At 44.0% G+C, this 20,128-nt stretch overlaps 1 protein-coding gene across 1 annotated transcript in view; it reads right to left on the bottom strand.

Moving 5' to 3' along the window:
- Nucleotides 1–10,878, bottom strand: part of LOC121840753 (zinc finger CCHC domain-containing protein 24-like) — a 29,191-nt gene extending 18,313 nt beyond the window's left edge. Inside the window, exons 1-2 of the mRNA XM_042305815.1 lie at nucleotides 10,317–10,878; nucleotides 4,220–4,408 (exon numbers count right to left, since the gene is read on the bottom strand). Coding sequence (XP_042161749.1) covers nucleotides 4,220–4,408; nucleotides 10,317–10,553 — 426 coding nt within the window. The 5' untranslated portion in view covers nucleotides 10,554–10,878. The remainder of the gene's footprint in view (nucleotides 1–4,219; nucleotides 4,409–10,316) is intronic.
- Between the last annotated feature and the right edge of the window lie 9,250 nt (nucleotides 10,879–20,128).

The following is a 20,128-nucleotide window of genomic DNA, read 5'->3' on the forward strand; positions in this document are numbered from 1 at the left end:
TTTGTCATTTGACAGGGATTTGTCTCACATTCAATAGCACTGAGGTTAAAGACAACATTAAACCATTAAACCATTGACATACAAACATGGCAGAGACTGAGGGAAGACTGAAACCAACAGGTCCACTGACTAAACTGTTTTCCAGATTTCGGATTTGCCCCATTTTTCTGCTTTTCAACCAAATTGGAATTGATGTGGTTTAAGCATCGTTGTGAACACATCAAGGGGAAGACTTGATGTCTGGGAAAAATCAAAGAAGCTTTCATTTTTGAGTGTCGTTGTCCTTTAATTCAGTGTGCATGTCCTGCACTGTTTGGTTAGCGGCATTTCTATATTATTATATATTTCTATAGCTCAGTAAGAGCACATGTAATAAGTTCACAAATCAAATGCCCGCTGGACAGCGACAAACAAACAAGTATATTCATCTTTACTTATTGTAATTTAAATGAGTTTGTAACAGTGAAGTGTTGTGTTAGATTACATAGCTACCTCAAATCGTTATTTCAAATCATTTCAGCGACTTCAGAGTTATAGCTAGCTAGCTAGCAAGCTAACGAAACGTATCCAGTCAGCAGGCTCAGTTAAATAAAAATCCATCGAGAAATAATCACATCATGAGATTTGTAAATGATTTGTAAATGAAAAAAGGAATCTAATAATACGAAGCGACTGGTTTCCCCGTCTACCCATTTAGAGTATTTCTGTCCTTATCCAGGTGACAAAACATTCCCTAACACACCTGCTAACTTTGTTTGGTACTTTTAAGGTTTGCACCAACATGCAACATCTCCAGCAGGCAGAGAGGACAGAACCAATGGTCCTCCAGCTCAGGGAGCAGCTACACTATTCACAGCCCTGTGTAATGTAATTACATTAGTATAGTAGTGTTTAATGTTGGACTTTTTGAAACTTCATGTTTTTGTGTTGTTTTTTTAAATGTAGAAATGAAATCGTTGTAAACTTTATTTGATGTTTATTTGTTGTAGCTGTGATAATTCTGTGATAATTCTGTGATAATTCTGTGATAATTCTGTGATAATTCCCCTAAACGTTAATACATTTGTGTTTACCATCATTTAGCCTTTACTTGTGTTATGAACGATCAAATGGGTCTGACTTTTAAAGCAAGTACGGCGTCATGTGATAGTCTTTATGGATGAGTCTTTATGGATGAGTCTTTATGGATGAGTCTTTATGGATGAGTCTTTATGGATGAGCCTTTATGGATGAGTCTTTATGGATGAGTCTTTATGGATGAGTCTTTATGGATGAGTCTTTATGGATGAGTCTTTATGGATGAGTCTTTATGGATGAGTCTTTATGGATGAGTCTTTATGGATGAGTCTTTATGGATGAGTCTTTATGGATGAGTCTTTATGGATGAGTCTTTATGGATGTGTTATGAATGACCGAAGGTGTCATTTCAAACAAAGTATTACAGGACAACTACATAAAGTGTCAATAAATAGGTCTTTAACGTTCTGCTGATTTATGAACAGCCACAAAGTCATCATTATGGGTATTTCCACAATTTCTCTTCTTAAAATTAGCTTTATTTACACCTAACGATAACGAATGAAAGCCAAGTTTGATGCGTTTTGTCCACCAGACCTTCCGTGCACCCTACTTCAACTTGTTGCACCTGTCAGGTCTCGTCTCCTCAACCCTGTTCGTCTCTCAACCTCGCTGTTCAAATCAGTTGCACTTCATGCTTTAGAGTTTGTGATTTTGATTTCAATGGCTGTCTTCAGGCTGTTTATGTCCCTCGTTTCCTCTCATATCACGGACCAGAAAGCTACTTGCTTTCACAACATTTCCTGGGCGGGAGGGTATCTCTCCAGGAACAGGGTTGGAGAGCCCTGATGTAAACCTACAGGAACAGGGTTGGTGAGCCCTGATGTAAACCTACAGGAGGGTACCTCTCCAGGAACAGGGTTGGTGAGCCCTGATGTAAACCTACAGGAGGGTACCACTCCAGGAACAGGGTTGGAGAGTCCTGATGTAAACCTACAGGAGGTTATCTCTCCAGGAATAGGGTTGGAGAGCCCTGGACTAGATATACACTACTGTTCAAAAGTTTGGGGTCACAAATGTCCTTTTTTTGAAGGAAAAGCACATTTTTTGTTGATCATTTGAAAACCCTTTTGCAATTATGTCAGCACAGCTGAAAACTGTTGTTCTGATTTTAAAGAAGCAATAAAACTGGCCTTTAGACTAGTTGAGTATCTGGAGCATCAGCATTACAGGCTCAAAACGGCCAGAAACAAAACTTTCTTCTGAAACTCGTCAGTCTATTCTTGTTCTGAGAAATGAAGGCTATTCCATGCAAGAAATTGGCAAGAAACTGAAGATCTCATACAACGCTGTGTACTACTCCCTTCACAACCCCTGTACTTTATCACAGAGTTTTAGATCTTAATGATGGTTTAGTGGAATGAATATAGAAGTCCTAAAACTCTAGAACCCCTGTAATTCATCAGAGTTTTAGTTCTTATCAGAAACATGATATCAGCGTGTGTGAGCTCTTCAGATTCATTGTGATTGTGAGTCTTGTAACATCAAGGGACATTACTATTGACAAACCATTAATACTACTTAGTTATGTAACCGCTAACCATCTTTCCTCAACAATCATCAGGCATTTGTTTTCAAAGCAGACCAAGGTGGCTGCACTGTACTGTAGCTGGTTTGCTTCAGAAGGGCCCATGCCCGGGTCACCTGAGGGTAGTGTGTGTGTGTGTGTGTGTGTGTGTGTGTGTGTGTGTGTGTGTGTGTGTGTGTGTGTGTGTGTGTGTGTGTGTGTGTGTGTGTGTGTGTGTGTGTGTGTGTGTGTGTGTGTGTGTGTGTGTGTGTGTGTGTGTGTGTGTGTGTGTGTGTGTGTGTGTGTGTGTGAAGGGGCCATGCCCAGCTCACCTGAGGGTAGTGTGTGTGTGAAGGGGCCATGCCCAGCTCACCTGAGGGTAAGGGGCCACCAGCTCACCTGAGGGTAGTGTGTGTGTGTGTGTGTGTGTGTGTGTGTGTGTGTGTGTGTGTGTGTGTGTGTGTGTGTGTGTGTGTGTGTGTGTGTGTGTGTGTGTGTGTGTGTGTGTGTGAAGGGGCCATGCCCAGCTCACCTGAGGGTAGTGTGTGTGTGTGAAGGGGCCATGCCCAGCTCACCTGAGGGTAGTGTGTGTGTGTGTGTGTGTGTGTGAAGGGGCCACCAGCTCACCTGAGGGTAGTGTGTGTGTGTGTGAAGGGGCCATGCCCGGTTCACCTGAGGGTAGTGTGTGTGTGTGTGTGTGTGTGTGTGTGTGTGTGTGTGTGTGTGTGTGTGTGTGTGTGTGTGTGTGTGTGTGTGTGTGTGTGTGTGTGTGTGTGTGTGTGAAGGGGCCATGCCCAGCTCACCTGAGGGTAGTGTGTGTGTGTGAAGGGGCCATGCCCAGCTCACCTGAGGGTAGTGTGTGTGTGTGAAGTAGTGTGTGAAGGGGCCATGCCCAGCTCACCTGAGGGTTAGTGTGTGAAGGGGCCATGCCCAGCTCACCTGAGGGTAGTGTGTAGTGTGTGAAGGGGCCATGCCCAGCTCACCTGAGGGTAGTGTGTAGTGTGTGTGTGTGTGTGTGTGTGGGACCATGCCCGGCTCACCTGAGGGTAGTGTGTGTGTGTGTGTGTGTGTGTAGGGACCATGCCCGGCTCACCTGAGGGTAGTGTGTGTGTGTGTGTGTGTGTGTGTGTGTAGGGACCATGCCCAGCTCACCTGAGGGTAGTGTGTGTGTGTGTGTGTGTGTGAAGGGGCCATGCCCAGCTCACCTGAGGGTAGTGTGTGTGTGTGTGTGTAGGGGCCATGCCCAGCTCACCTGAGGGTAGTGTGTGTGTGTGTGTGTAGGGGCCATGCCCAGCTCACCTGAGGGTAGTGTGTGTGTGTGTGTGTGTGTAGGGGCCAAGCCCATCTCACCTGAGGGTAGTGTGTGTGTGTGTGTGTGTGTAGGGGCCATGCCCAGCTCACCTGAGGGTAGTGTGTGTGTAGGGGCCATGCCCAGCTCACCTGAGGGTAGTGTGTAGTGTGTGAAGGGACCATGCCCAGCTCACCTGAGGGTAGTGTGTAGTGTGTGTGTGTGTAGTGTGTAGTGTGTGAAGGGACCATGCCCAGCTCACCTGAGGACAGTGTGTGTGTGTGAAGGGACCATGCCCAGCTCACCTGAGGGTAGTGTGTAGTGTGTAGGGGCCATGCCCAGCTCACCTGAGGACAGTGTTTGATGTAGTGTCCTTTGTTGAAGCAGAGATGGCACAGGTAGTTGGGCGGAGGTCGCTTGCTGGATTTGCGTGGCTCAGAGGAGATGGAGAGGTCAGAGAAGTGGTCTGTCAGAGAACTCAGGCCGTCTATGATGTTGTTGAGCGAGGAGCTTTTATACAAGTTGCTGTTTAAGGCCTGCGGATAGAAAACGGTGAGGGCTCTAGTCAATCCATAGCACTGAACATCCTCTTTATAGCGACAAAGGCAATGTGGTCGAGGAGACCGCGTTCACGGTCGAGGAGACCGCGTTTAGAGTATGTTAAAGGCCCAATCTGGGATATTAGACACCAAAACTTAGGTTTTCCTGTTTGCTAGTCTACTCACTCTGCACAACAGAACCAGACCTTCTTTTATTGCGTTGTCATTCAGTCTACGAGCAGAAAGAGTTCCATTTCTTTGGAGGAACAGAATGTCTTTGTCAAAGATCTTTTCTATTTCACCCCATTTGGGTTGACACAATCAGAACCATTGTGTCTGTGGTCCAGAGAGGAGAACTGACTGTGGTACCAGTGTGTCTGTGGTTCAGAGAGGAGAACTGACTGTGGTACCAGTGTGTCTGTGGTTCAGAGAGGAGAACTGACTGTGGTACCAGTGTGTCTGTGGTCCAGAGAGGAGAACTGACTGTGGTACCAGTGTGTCTGTGGTTCAGAGAGGAGAACTGACTGTGGTACCAGTGTGTCTGTGGTTCAGAGAGGAGAACTGACTGTGGTACCAGTGTGTCTGTGGTCCAGAGAGGAGAACTGACTGTGGTACCAGTGTATCTATGGTTCAGAGAGGAGAGGAGAACTGACTGTGGTACCAGTGTGTCTGTGGTCCAGAGAGGAGAACTGACTGTGGTACCAGTGTGGTCCAGAGAGGAGAGGAGAACTGACTGTGGTACCAGTGTGTCTGTGGTCCAGAGAGGAGAACTGACTGTGGTACCAGTGTGTCTGTGGTCCAGAGGAGAACTGACTGTGGTACCAGTGTGTCTGTGGTCCAGAGGAGAACTGACTGTGGTACCAATGTGAAGATTGTTACTGGCTCTACATAACTTGTGTTGTGGAATAGAACTGTGTCAGGATGAAAGGCAACAAATCTTCACTACTTTGGCTGATGGCATAACGCTGTCATAACAGCTACATAAGGACTAACAAATGAATATACTTCAATTTACCCTGGTGCAGGAGGACTAGCTTTCTATAGGGGATACATTTACCCTGGTGCAGGAGGACTAGCTTTCTATAGGGGATACATTTGAATTCAGCACCACCACCACCAGACCAGTGGAGGAACATGGCGAGTACGTTCCTTAACGGCACCATATCCTCTTTATAGTGCACTACTTTTGACCAGAGTTACATGGTCCCTGGTCAGAAGTAGTGTACTACATAGGGAATAGGGTGCCATTTGAGACGCATACTATACTCTTCGGACCAGGAGGTGTCGGACCTACACTCTAGAAAATGCTGGGTTGTTTGGTTGACTCTACTGCTGGGTTGTTTGGTTGACTCTACTACTGGGTTGTTTGGTTGACTCTACTGCTGGGTTGTTTGGTTGACTCTACTGCTGGGTTGTTTGGTTGACTCTACTGCTGGGTTGTTTGGTTGACTCTACTGCTGGGTTGTTTGGTTGACTCTACTGCTGGGTTGTTTGGTTGACTCTACTGCTGGGTTGTTTGGTTGACTCTACTGCTGGGTTGTTTGGTTGACCCTACTGCTGGGTTGTTTGGTTGACTCTACTGCTGGGTTGTTTGGTTGACTCTACTGCTGGGTTGTTTGGTTGACTCTACTGCTGGGTTGTTTGGTTGACCCTACAGCTGGGTTGTAGGCGGTCGGTCACTTAGTTGGGTTGTTTTCTTGAATAAAATAGCAAGGCTGGGTTATTGGCACTGGGTTATTGAGATACGACCCAGTGGGTCAGATAGTTTAGTAAATGAGTGGCTTTCAGATGGTTATTCTAGCCACGTGTGAGAGTAAATGTCATTCCTGTTCATCTGTTCTGTTGTATAGTCATCTGTTCTGTTGTATAGTCATCTGTTCTGTTGTATAGTCATCTGTTCTGTTGTATAGTCATCTGTTCTGTTGTATAGTCATCTGTTCTGTTGTATAGTCATCTGTTCTGTTGTATAGTCATCATCTGTTCTGTTGTATAGTCATCATCTGTTCTGTTGTATAGTCATCTGTTCTGTTGTATAGTCATCTGTTCTGTTGTATAGTCATCTGTTCTGTTCTATAGTTATCATCTGTTCTGTTGTATAGTCATCTGTTCTGTTGTATAGTCATCATCTGTTCTGTTGTATAGTCATCTGTTCTGTTGTATAGTCATCTGTTCTGTTGTATAGTCATCATCTGTTCTGTTGTATAGTCATCATCTGTTCTGTTGTATAGTCATCTGTTCTGTTGTATAGTCATCTGTTCTGTTGTATAGTCATCATCTGTTCTGTTGTATAGTCATCTGTTCTGTTGTATAGTCATCTGTTCTGTTGTATAGTCATCTGTTCTGTTGTATAGTCATCTGTTCTGTTCTATAGTTATCATCTGTTCTGTTGTATAGTCATCTGTTCTGTTCTATAGTCATCTGTTCTGTTCTATAGTCATCTGTTCTGTTGTATAGTCATCTGTTCTGTTCTATAGTTATCATCTGTTCTGTTGTATAGTCATCATGTGTTAAGGTCAAACATTGAGATTTTTGCCGCTTCAATGAGGCTTACAGAAGTGTAAAGCGCACAGAATATATATTTGCAGTATGTTAGCTTACCATGATCAACAGGAATGACATTTACTCTCACGGGTGGCAAATAAGATCTATCTGAAAGCCATGCCGCCTGAAAATCACCTAAGGAATACGTTCAAAAAGACCCAGCTGATAGGTCAACCCAGCATGAGAGAACAAAAGACCCAGCTGATAGGTCAACCCAGCATGAGAGAATAAAAGACCCAGCTGATAGGTCAACCCAGCATGAGAGAATAAAAGACCCAGCTGATAGGTCAACCCAGCATGAGAGAATAAAAGACCCAGCTGATAGGTCAACCCAGCATGAGAGAATAAAAGACCCAGCTGATAGGTCAACCCAGCATGAGAGAATAAAAGACCCAGCTGATAGGTCAACCCAGCATGAGAGAATAAAAGACCCAGCTGATAGGTCAACCCAGCATGAGAGAATAAAAGACCCAGCTGATAGGTCAACCCAGCATGAGAAAAAAAGACCCAGCTGATAGGTAAAAGACCCAGCTGATAGGTCAACCCAGCATGAGAGAATAAAAGACCCAGCTGATAGGTCAACCCAGCATGAGAGAATAAAAGACCCAGCTGATAGGTCAACCCAGCATGAGAGAATAAAAGACCCAGTTGATGGTTAAATTAGCTCATGTTTGGGTAATCCCAACAACCCAACATGCAACCCAACTGGCTGGATCAAAATAACCCAGCGTGTGTTCTGTCCAACATGTACCCAGCATTGGGTGACCAAAGAACCCAATTTGGGTTGTTTTTAACACAGCAATCATGTTTTTAAAAAGCTGTAAGGGGCCTTTTTCAAGGTGCCAAACCTCCCCTGGCAACCCACTGACAGAACAGTCTCAACACACACCAGGCACTATGTACAAGAGGGGGTCATTCAGATCCCTTGTTGATGCTACATGGAACCTTCCCTAAGGTTCTATAAAGAACCATACTCCTCGGGTTCTAAATGGAATCTGTATGGTGCTAAAAAGAACCCTTCCCTAAGGTTCTATAAAGAACCATACTCCTCGGGTTCTAAATGGAATCTGTATGGTGCTAAAAAGAACCCTTCCCTAAGGTTCTATAAAGAACCATACTCCTCGGGTTCTAAATTGAATCTGTATGGTGCTAAAAAGAACCCTTCCCTAAGGTTCTATAAAGAACCATACTCCTCGGGTTCTAAATTGAATCTGTATGGTGCTATAAAGAACCCTTCCCTAAGGTTCTATAAAGAACCATACTCCTCGGGTTCTAAATTGAATCTGTATGGTGCTAAAAAGAACCCTTCCCTAAGGTTCTATAAAGAACCATACTCCTCGGGTTCTAAATGGAATCTGTATGGTGCTATAAAGAACCCTTCCCTAAGGTTCTATAAAGGACCATTAAAAAGGTTCTATATCACCTAAAAAGGGTTTCGCTATGAAACTCAATCTCAAAGGTTCTTTGTAGATCCTTTTTTTTAAAATAACATACAGTTTTAGAAAAAAAAATAAATTCTGGTTAGCCATAGTACATTGCTAAAATTCCATAGGTGGTATTGTGTTGACTCAACTTGTCAATCAGGTGTGCTAGCTCTGGAACGGCTGAAGGTCCCAGAGGAGTGAATTGAGAACCACTGACCTAGTCAACAGTTCTCAAACCACTGACCTAGTCCACAGTTCTCAAACCACTGACTTAGTCAACAGTTCTCAATTGACACAAAGCCATACATGAGTGTTACACAAGACACCATCCCTGGCCATAGTCATATTTAACATGTAATGACATAACACAATAGATTGAAAACACTGGAATGACACTCTCACCACGCCCTACTATTGTAAGTAGCCTCCACCCCTACATTTTAATTGACACTAAAAGAGCCAAGGACCCTTTTGTGAACTGCAAAGAACCATTGAAGGACTCAAATGGTTATTTGAGTCATTGTGGTTCCACATAGAACTATCACCTATTCCAAAGAACCCTTGAGGAACCCTCTTTTCCTAGTGTGTATTACAGCCTACATACAGCTGTACAGTATGGTGGAGCTAAGGGTTTACTGTACAGTATGGTGGAGCTAGAGGTTTACTGTACAGTATAGTGGAGCTGGGGGTTTACTGTACAGTATGGTGGAGCTGGGGGTTTACTGTACAGTATGGTGGAGTTAGGGGTTTACTGTACAGTATGGTGGAGCTGGGGGTTTACTGTACAGTATGGTGGAGTTAGGGGTTTACTGTACAGTATGGTGGAGCTAGGGTTTACTGTACAGTATGGTGGAGCTGGGGGTTTACTGTACAGTATGGTGGAGCTGGGGTTTACTGTACAGTATGGTGGAGCTAGGGTTTACTGTACAGTATGGTGGAGCTGTACAGTATGGTGGAGCTTTTACTGTACAGTATGGTGGAGCTGGGGGTTTACTGTACAGTTGGTGGACTTTACTGTACAGTATGGTGGAGCTACAGTATGGTGGAGCTGGGGTTTACTGTACAGTATGGTGGAGCTGGGGGTTTACTGTACAGTATGGTGGAGTTAGGGTTTACTGTACAGTATGGTGGAGCTAGAGGTTTACTGTACAGTATGGTGGAGCTGGGGGTTTACTGTACAGTATGGTGGAGCTGGGGTTTACTGTACAGTATGGTGGAGCTGGGGTTTACTGTACAGTATGGTGGAGCTAGAGGTTTACTGTACAGTATGGTGGAGCTGGGGGGTTTACTGTACAGTATGGTGGAGCTGGGGGTTTACTGTACAGTATGGTGGAGCTGGGGGTTTACTGTACAGTATGGTGGAGCTGGGGGTTTACTGTACAGTATGGTGGAGCTGGGGGTTTACTGTACAGTATGGTGAAGCAGTGGGGTTTACTGTACAGTATAGTGGAGCTGGGGGTTTACTGTACAAATGGTGGAACATATTTTACTGTACAGTATGGTGGAGCTGGGGGTTTACTGTACAGTATAGTGGAGCTGGGGGTTTACTGTACAGTATAGTGGAGCTAGGGGTTTACTGTACAGTATGGTGGAGCTGGGGGTTTACTGTACAGTATGGTGGCACATTGGATTGGTACCCTTGCTGAAAATGGGAAGGTAAGATTCATAGCCCTATATGGGATGAGTACAATAACTTATTAGAATCAAAAACCAAATGATATAAGAACATATTTGTGCATGCTTCAAGTGAATGTGTAGGCATACGCAGCGTTTATGTTAATTATAACATTGCCATTCACACGATTAAACCTACTTTTCTCTCAAGTTTGTTCCATGTATGACATAATACATTACTGGATTCAGTTTTTAATACAAGTTATTTGGCATGACATGATGGAATTCGAACAAATAACATATCTGAAGTTAAATAAAATTTCTACCTCATTCCTCTGAAGTTGCACGAAGTTGATGAGATAGTTAGAGTTGAGCGCAGTGCTCAGGTCGACAGCAGCCTCGGACCGCTGTTTGTTGTTCCGGTCGCGTGGAGAACTCTCCGATTCCGTTCGGAACGCATCGAAGGTATTGGTCTGTTGCGTGTCATGTAGCGACGTGTAAAGCCAGTTCAGTAGTTTTGCTCGTTGGTACACAGAGGTACCCGTGTCAATGGCAGACATCATGTTGATCTTTGGAAGAGGAACGCACAGCGCGTCTTGGAGTTGAAGCGCCACCGTAATTTTTTTGTGTGCAGAAGTAGCCAAACCAAATCACAAAAATATATATTTTTTGTTATCATTCGACCTCTTCAACCTGATAAACTAATAAATCCTTGCATTCACCTCAAATAGTTATATGGGACTCCAATACCTGGTTTATTGTCACGGGAGAACCGTAGTGAAAACATGACAGGGCGAAAAGTTTGTGCCAGTCAAAAACATGTGTGGACTCCCTTCCAGCAGTACAGTCACAGCAGGACACAGCAGGGATGAGCTCATTGCATATTTTCACTCGGTCATTGGAGTGCGTCATTACGAATGTAGGAGGTCCGATGCTTGGAGCGCTTCAGTGAGTATGGAAGGATATGAATGACCAATTACTGAGAAATTAGTATCCCAATGGCAGTAATACTGGTAAAACAATACCAGTACTAAAGTAGTAATACAATTAAGTCAATTAATTTGTTGTAAGTCTGTTAGCCTAATCATGCATTTCATATTCATACACCCCTCGAAATTAACATTCAATTGTGTGTCTCTTGAGTGGCACAGTAAGTGTTTGGATGTTAAATAACGAGACAGAGGCATTGATGCGAGTAACCAGTCTTGTTCAGTACATTGCAATACCTCCGGGTATCTCAAGCACATCGATTAAAAACACTGGAGTTGCAGTAATCAACATTTACCAACAGATGGCATCACTGTGCCATCTTTCACCCATAACAGGAAGTTAGACATTCACATCACTGTGCCATCTTATACCCATAACAGGAAGTTAGCCATTCACATCACTGTGCCATCTTATTACCCATAACAGGAAGTTAGCCATTCACATCACTGTGCCATCTTATACCCATAACAGGAAGTTAGCCATTCACATTACTGTGCCATCTTATACCCATAACAGGAAGTTAGCCATTCACATTACTGTGCCATCTTATACCCATAACAGGAAGTTAGCCATTCACATTACTGTGCCATCTAGCTCCAACAGTGCAGTAATATCTAACTAAATGCTTGTGTTCCTAGCTCCAACAGTGCAGTAATATCTAACTAAATGCTCTTATACCCATAACAGGAAGTGTGTTCCTAGCTCCAACAGTACAGTAGTATCTAACTAAATGCTTGTGTTCCTAGCTCCAACAGTGCAGTAGTATCTAACTAAATGCTTGTGTTTCTAGCTCCAACAGTGCAGTAGTATCTAACTAAATGCTTGTGTTCCTAGCTCCAACAGTGCAGTAATATCTAACTAAATGCTTGTGTTCCTAGCTCCAACAGTGCAGTAATATCTAACATTTCACAACAATACACACAGATCTAAAAGAATGGAATGAAGAAATATATCAATATTAAGATGAGCAATGTCAGAGTATTGAGTATAAATGTGTGTGTGTGTGTTTTAGAGAATTCCAATTGCGCGCTCCATCAAACTTTGAACCATCTGTGACTTTGTATTGTGTGGCAAAACTGCACATTTTAGAGTGTGTGTGTATATACAGCAATAGTTGAATAGGATTGACTATAATACAGTTGTTTTTACCTCTCCCAGTGCCTAGTGGAAAGCAGACTGAACCATGTTTTCCTTTCCCTTTATTTTACTAGGCAAGTCAGTTAAGAACAAATTCTTATTTTCAATGACAGCCTACCAGGGAACAGTGGGTTAACTGCCTGTTCAGGGGCAGAATGACAGATTTGTATCTTTTCAGCTCGGGGATTTGAACTTGCAACCTTTCGGTTACTAGTCCAACGCTCTAACCACTAGGCTACCCTGCCACCCCCAACATATGAAATGAGTAAAACAGTATGTAAACATTATTAAAGTGACCAGTGTTCCATGTCTTTGTACATAGGGCAGCAGCCTCTGGCGTGCAGGGTAGAGTAACCGGGTGGTAGCCTGCTTCAAAGGCATTTACCACAGAGAGGGGCAAGCACATTTAGCCTGTACAATTTACTATTAAATAACAGATGACTCGACATACAATTAAATACTTTCACTTTAACTCCAAATGTTACATTACAATTCTCGACTCAAGTTACAAAAACTTCTCTCAGTCACAATGTGCATGTGAATTATTGTAAAAAAATATATATATATATATTTATTTATTTATTTTTTTAAAGTGCAGATCGCATCGGATCATTTTTTAATTGAAATCCAGTGATTTGAAATGCATTTAAAACGTATTAAAATGTGTGATAAATTATATAAATACTGAATGTATACATTTTATACACCCTACATATAGCTGTTCCTACCCATGCTGTTTACTGATGTTCATGAGGAGGGGTGGAAAGACAATCGAAGGTGTGACAGTCCTGGCTAAAGATCATGTTTGTACCGAGGTAACCAAGACGACACCATACATTACCAGATATAGATTGTAAAGACCCTACTGAGTACATCAACCCCACTTTTACCTTTGCACAAAGAATTGCCCAAATTCACACACACACAGAGGTACGCAAACACAGGGGACTGCATACACACACACAAATGAATGACTAGCTGGTGATATCTCACTCTCCCTCCCTCGGTCCCTCCCTCCCCTCTCTGTCCCTCCATCCCTCCATCTATCTCCCTCTGTAGAGGTTAGGAGGAGCTTCTCTCCTTGTGTTTGCCAATAAACAGGACCTTCCTTTCAATTCAATTCAAGGGGCTTTATTGTCATGGGAAACATATTGTTAACATTGCCAAAGCAAGTGAAATAGATAATAAACAAAAGTGAAATAAACAACAAAAATTAACAGTAAACATTACACTCACAGAAGTTCCAAAATAATAGACATTTGTCATATTATGAATAGACAAATGTCATTATGTCTATATACAGTGTTGTAACGATGTGAAAATAGTTGAAGTAGAAAAGGGAAAATATTGTTCTTCACTGGTTGCCCTTTTCTTGAGGCAACAGGTCACAAATCTTGCTGCTGTGATGGTACACTGTGGTATTTCACCCAGTAGATATGGGAGTTTATCAAAATTGGATTTGTTTTCGAATTCTTTGTGGGTCTGTGTAATCTGAGGGAAATATGTCTCTCTAATATGGTCATACATTTGGCAGGAGGTTAGGAAGTGCAGATCAGCTTCCACCTCATTTTGTGGGCAGTGTGCACATAGCCTGTCTTCTCTTGAGAGCATTTCTTAATATTACTCAGTTCCTTTGGCTTTGATGCCTCATGATTGAGTTTTGCTCTGTTCAAGTAGACTGTGATTTTGCTGTGATCAGATAGGGGTGTCAGTTGGCTGACTGTGAACGCTCTGAGAGACTCTGGGTTGAGGTCAGTGATAAAGTAGTCTACAGTACAACAGTACAACACTGCCAAGAGATGAGCTATAGGTGTACCTACCATAGGAGTCCCCTCGAAGCCTACCATTGACTATGTACATACCCAGCGTGCAACAGAGCTGCAGGAATTGTGGCCCATTTTTGTTGGTTATGTTGTCGTAGTTGTGCCTAGTGGGGTATATGGGGGAGGGAATGCTGTCACCTCCAGGTGGATGTTTGTCCCCATGTGTGCTGAGGGTGTCAGGTTCTTGTCCGGTTCTGGCATTTAGGTCACCACAGACTAGTACATGTCCCTGGGACTGGAAATGATTGATTTCCCCCTCCAGGATGGAGAAGCTGTCTTCATTAAAGTATGGGGATTCTAGTGGGGGGATATAGGTAACACACAGGAGGACATTTTTCTCTGTTAAGATCATTTCCTTTTGAATTTCTAGCCAAATGTAAAATGTTCCTGTTTTGATTAATTTAATAGTGAGTTAGGTGTGCTCTATACCTAATTAGCATACCCCCTGAATCCCTTCCCTGTTTCACAACTGGTAGTTTGGTGATGGGACTACCAGCTCTCTGTAACCTAGAGGGCAACCAGTGGGTCCGTCTCCCTTATACCATGTTTCTTGTAGGATGACTGTATTGCCGAGGTTCCTGCTCTTCAGGCCAAAGGCAGATGACCTCATGCCTTGGATATTCCAGGATGAGATAGTGAAGGCTTTGTGTTCCATAAAGTGTCCAATGTTGTTGGTTGTGTGGTTTGGCCTCAGGCCACTAAGTGTGACCAGAGCCTGCTGAGCATCTGGTACATGCCATTGGCATCGGTTAGTGTAAGAGTGGGGGTTGGGCCTGTTTGCCTGCTCACGACCTGGGCGTATGTGTGACTTTCATGTTGAGGCCCTCTTTGCAGGAATGGGGGGAATGGGGTGGGCGGGAGTGGCATAGGTCTGATCTGAGGGGGCCTAAATGGGGTGTGGGCATCTCTCTCTCTGTAGAGGTTGTTTGTCAATAAACAGGACCTTCTTGGATCCCGAAATAAAGAGGGATCATATTGCTAATTAGGGCTGGGAACCTCACAATAAGATATTATCACAATACTTAGGTGCCGATACGATATGTATTGCGATTCAATACTGTGATTTTTTTTGTGATTTGATGTTCAAAACTTTATTCTCACCATATGTGCAGAGGGACAAGAGCGAGACATTAGAAAACAACGTTTTTGATCAGTCATGGAAATAAAAGTGGCCCAAAAAAAATGGCTTCTTATTTAAAAAGAAGGACAACAAGTAATGAAGGAAAGATCATGGAATTTTTGTGCAGGAAAAGCAAACTAGCGTAAAAAAATTATATTGTGATATTGTCAAAACGATACGATATACAATATCCTGATCTGTAACTGAATCAATTTGTTCCCCATCACTGTACGAGGTGAGAACACACACGCACACACACACACACAGATACGAGGTGAGAACACACACACACACAGATACGAGGTGAGAACACACACACACAGAACCCCCTACACATAGTGTTTTTATCCATGGGTTGGTCAGTAATACTTGCCTGTTACCCTCCCTTTCGACTTTATGCCTAAATACATGCATTCATCTGTAAACCCGTGTGTGTAGGCCCTAGATTACACAGCTGCAGTGCTGTGACAGGAGAGAACCTACCGACAGGAGTGGCTACTGGACAACCCTGGGTGTAGATGTGTGTCATTACAGCTGAACCCAGGGTATGGCAAAGTGACAGAGGAGGATGAAGATTATCTCTGACACACTGAAATACTAAATCACATACTTTACCACCCTAGGTAGCAGCTATCTATACTTTGTTACTCTCTCCCTCTTTGTTCCTCCACCATCTAACGTCTTCTTCTTCTCCCTCTCCCTCTCTCTATCATCTTCTCTCTCTCTATCATCTTCTCCCTCTCTATCATCTTCTCCCTCTCTATCATCTTCTCCCTCTCTATCACCTTCTCCCTCTTGCTCTCTCCCTCTCTATCATCTTCTCCCTCTTGCTCTCTCCCTCTCTATCATCTTCTCCCTCTTGCTCTCTCCCTCTCTATCATCTTCTCCCTCTCCCTCTCTCTATCATCTTCTCCCTCTTGCTCTCTCCCTCTCTATCATCTTCTCCCTCTTACACTCTCCCACTATCTTCTCTCTAAATTCAATTCAATTCAAGGGGCTTTATTGGCATGGGAAACATATGTTAACATCGCCAAAGCAAGTGAGGTAGATAATTTTTATTGTTTATTTCAATTTTGTATATTAACAGTAAACATTACACATACAGAAATTTCAAAAATAATAAAGACATTACAAATGTCATATTATGTGTATATATACAGTGTTGTAATGCACACAGGTAATGAGTCTGGTAATTCATTGCTTCATAAATAACGGGTGTAGACTAAAGCCTCGTTCACATTACCCATAAGCACTCCGTTACGTTACGATGGATGCCGTGCATTTCGATGGAGACGTCCACAACGGAATGAAAACGCAACGCACTAGCGTCGTCTTCAGTCCAGCCAGAGTCCGTCAAAGAACAGGAAGTTAGTAAAACAGAGAAGATGACGATATGTGGTTTCGGGCGATAGCTTTATGGGATAGCTAGCAACTTGTACACAATGGCCCATTCCTATAAGTGAGTACTATTTTAATAGTAATGTTAAATAATACACATTGGCTTTTAAGCCAATTATACTGTAGAACTGTTGCATCCCGTTTTAGTTTGATGGTAATGACAATTGTTTTTGATGATAATTATTAGGTGGTGGTCGCGATCTACATGGTATCTTCAACCTAGCCTAGCTATTAGCGAGGTAATTGAGGGAGATATGTACATATACAGGTAGATAGGGATAAAGTGACGAGGCAACAGGATAAATAATGAACAGTAGCAGCAGCATATGTGATGAGTCAAAAAGGGTGACTGTAGATCGTTAATTAGTTGGACTAACTACCCAGACAAACTATTTAGCAGTCTTATGGCTTGGGGGGTAGAAGCTGTTCAGGGTCCTGTTGGTTCCAGACCTGGTGCATCGGTACCACTTGAGCCGTGAGGGAGCATAGAGAACAGTCTATGACTTGGGTGGCTGGAGCCTTTGACAGTTTTTAGGGTCTTCCTCTGACACCGCCTGGTATAGAGGTCCTAGATGGCAGGGAGCTTGGCCCCAGTGATGTACTGTACCGTACGTACTACCCTCTGTAGTGCCTTGTGGTCGGAGGCCGAGCAGTTACCATACCAGGCGGTGATGCAGCCAGCCGTACCAGGTGGTGATGCAACCAGTCGTACCAGGCGGTGATGCAGCCAGTCGTACCAGGCGGTGATGCAACCAGCCGTACCAGGCGGTGATGCAGCCAGGCGGTGATGCAGCCAGCCGTACCAGGCGGTGATGCAGCCAGTCGTACCAGGCGGTGATGCAGCCAGCCGTACCAGGCGGTGATGCAGCCAGTCAAGATGATCTCAATGCTGCAGCTGTAGAATGCTTTGGGGATTTGAGGACCCACGCTGAATCTTTTCAGGCTCCTGAGGGGGAAGAGGCGTTGTCATGCCTTCTACACGACTTGTGTTGGTGTGTGTAGACAATGATAACTCCTTAGTGATGTAGACACTGAGGAACTTGAAGCTCTCGACCCGCTCGACCTGTCAACATGCCTTAACTCTCACACACAGAAACAGTATGTAGCCTACTGTAAATCAAATGGAAAAATGGGGTAACATGCCAGCAGTTGGGGAAAGGGGGTTACCTACTCAGTTGACCAACAAAGGGGGTTACCTACTCAGTTGACCAACAAAGGGGGTTACCTACTCAGTTGACCAACAAAGGGGTACCTACTCAGTTGAACAAAAAAAGGGGGTTACCTACTCAGTTGACCAACAAAGGGGTCCCTACTCAGTTGACCAACAAAGGGGGTTACCTACTCAGTTGACCAACAGAGGGGGTACCTACTCAGTTGACCAACAAAGGGGGTACCTACTCAGTTGACCAACAAAGGGGGTACCTACTCAGTTGACCAACAAAGGGGTACCTACTCAGTTGACCAACAAAGGGGTACCTACTCAGTTGACCAACAAAGGGGTTACCTACTCAGTTGACCAACAAAGGGGTACCTACTCAGTTGACCAACAAAGGGGTACCTACTCAGTTGACCAACAAAGGGGTTACCTACTCAGTTGACCAACAAAGGGGGTACCTACTCAGTTGACCAACAAAGAGGGTTACCTACTCAGCTGACCAACAAAGGGGGTACCTACTCAGTTGACCAACAAAGGGGGTTACCTACTCAGCTGACCAACAAAGGGGGTACCAACTCAGTTGACCAACAAAGGGGGTTACCTACTCAGCTGACCAACAAAGGGGGTACCTACTCAGTTGACCAACAAAGGGGTACCTACTCAGTTGACCAACAAAGGGGTACCTACTCAGTTGACCAACAAAGGGGGTACCTACTCAGTTGACCAACAAAGGGGTTACCTACTCAGTTGACCAACAAAGGGGTACCTACTCAGTTGACCAACAAAGGGGTTACCAACTCAGCTGACCAACAAAGGGGTACCTACTCAGTTGACCAACAAAGGGGGTTACCTACTCAATTGACCAACAAAGGGGTACCTACTCAGTTGACCAACAAAGGGGGTTACCTACTCAGCTGACCAACAAAGGGGGTACCTACTCAGTTGACCAACAAAGGGGGTTACCTACTCAGCTGACCAACAAAGGGGGTACCTACTCAGTTGACCAACAAAGGGGTTACCTACTCAGCTGACCAACAAAGGGGTTCCTACTCAGTTGACCAACAAAGGGGGTACCTACTCAGTTGACCAACAAAGGGGGTACCTACTCAGTTGACCAACAAAGGGGTACCTACTCAGTTGACCAACAAAGGGGGTTACCTACTCAGTTGACCAACAAAGGGGGTACCTACTCAGTTGACCCACAAAGGGGTTACCTACTCAGTTGACCAACAAAGGGGTACCTACTCAGTTGACCAACAAAGGGGTTACCTACTCAGCTGACCAACAAAGGGGGTACCTACTCAGTTGACCAACAAAGGGGTTACCTACTCAGTTGACCAACAAAGGGGGTACCTACTCAGTTGACCAACAAAGGGGTTACCTACTCAGTTGACCAACAAAGGGGTTACCTACTCAGTTGACCAACAAAGGGGGTACCTACTCAGTTGACCAACAAAGGGGTTACCTACTCAGCTGACCAACAAAGGGGTACCTACTCAGTTGACCAACAAAGGGGGTTACCTACTCAGCTGACCAACAAAGGGGTACCTACTCAGTTGACCAACAAAGGGGTTACCTACTCAGCTGACCAACAAAGGGGTACCTATTCAGTTGACCAACAAAGGGGTTACCTACTCAGTTGACCAACAAAGGGGGTACCTACTCAGTTGACCAACAAAGGGGTTACCTACTCAGTTGACCAACAAAGGGGTACCTACTCAGTTGACCAACAAAGGGGTACCTACTCAGTTGACCAACAAAGGAGGTTACCTACTCAGTTGACCAACAAAGGGGGTTACCTACTCAGTTGACCAACAAAGGGGGTTACCTACTCAGTTGACCAACAAAGGGGGTTACCTACTCAGTTGACCAACAAAGGGGGTTACCTACTCAGTTGACCAACAAAGGGGGTTATCTACTCAGTTGACCAACTGAATGCATTCTACTGAAATGTGTCTTCTGCATTTAACCCAACGGCTCTGAATTAGAGAGGGGGGGGGCTGCCTTAAACGACATCATCGGCACCCGGGAAGCAGTTGTCGTTGGAGGTTAACTGCCTTGCTCAAAGTACTGTACTATTGTACTAGGTATGATGCAGTACGATGTGGTTATTATGCATTATGTGGTTATTATGCATTATGATGTGGTTATAACGCATTATGATGTGGTTATAACGCATTATGATGTGGTTATAGCGCATTATGATGTGGTTATAGCGCATTATGATGTGGTTATAGCGCATTATGATGTGGTTATAACGCATTATGATGTGGTTATAGCGCATTATGATGTGGTTATAGCGCATTATGATGTGGTTATAGCGCATTATGATGTGGTTATAGCGCGTTATGATGTGGTTATAGCGCATTATGATGTGGTTATAGCGCGTTATGATGTGGTTATAGCGCGTTATGATGTGGTTATAGCGCGTTATGATGTGGTTATAGCGCGTTATGATGTGGTTATAGCGCATTATGATGTGGTTATAGCGCGTTATGATGTGGTTATAGCGCG

The sequence above is a fragment of the Oncorhynchus tshawytscha genome, linkage group LG25, assembly GCF_018296145.1.
Source record: "Oncorhynchus tshawytscha isolate Ot180627B linkage group LG25, Otsh_v2.0, whole genome shotgun sequence".
Lineage (NCBI taxonomy): Eukaryota > Metazoa > Chordata > Actinopteri > Salmoniformes > Salmonidae > Oncorhynchus > Oncorhynchus tshawytscha.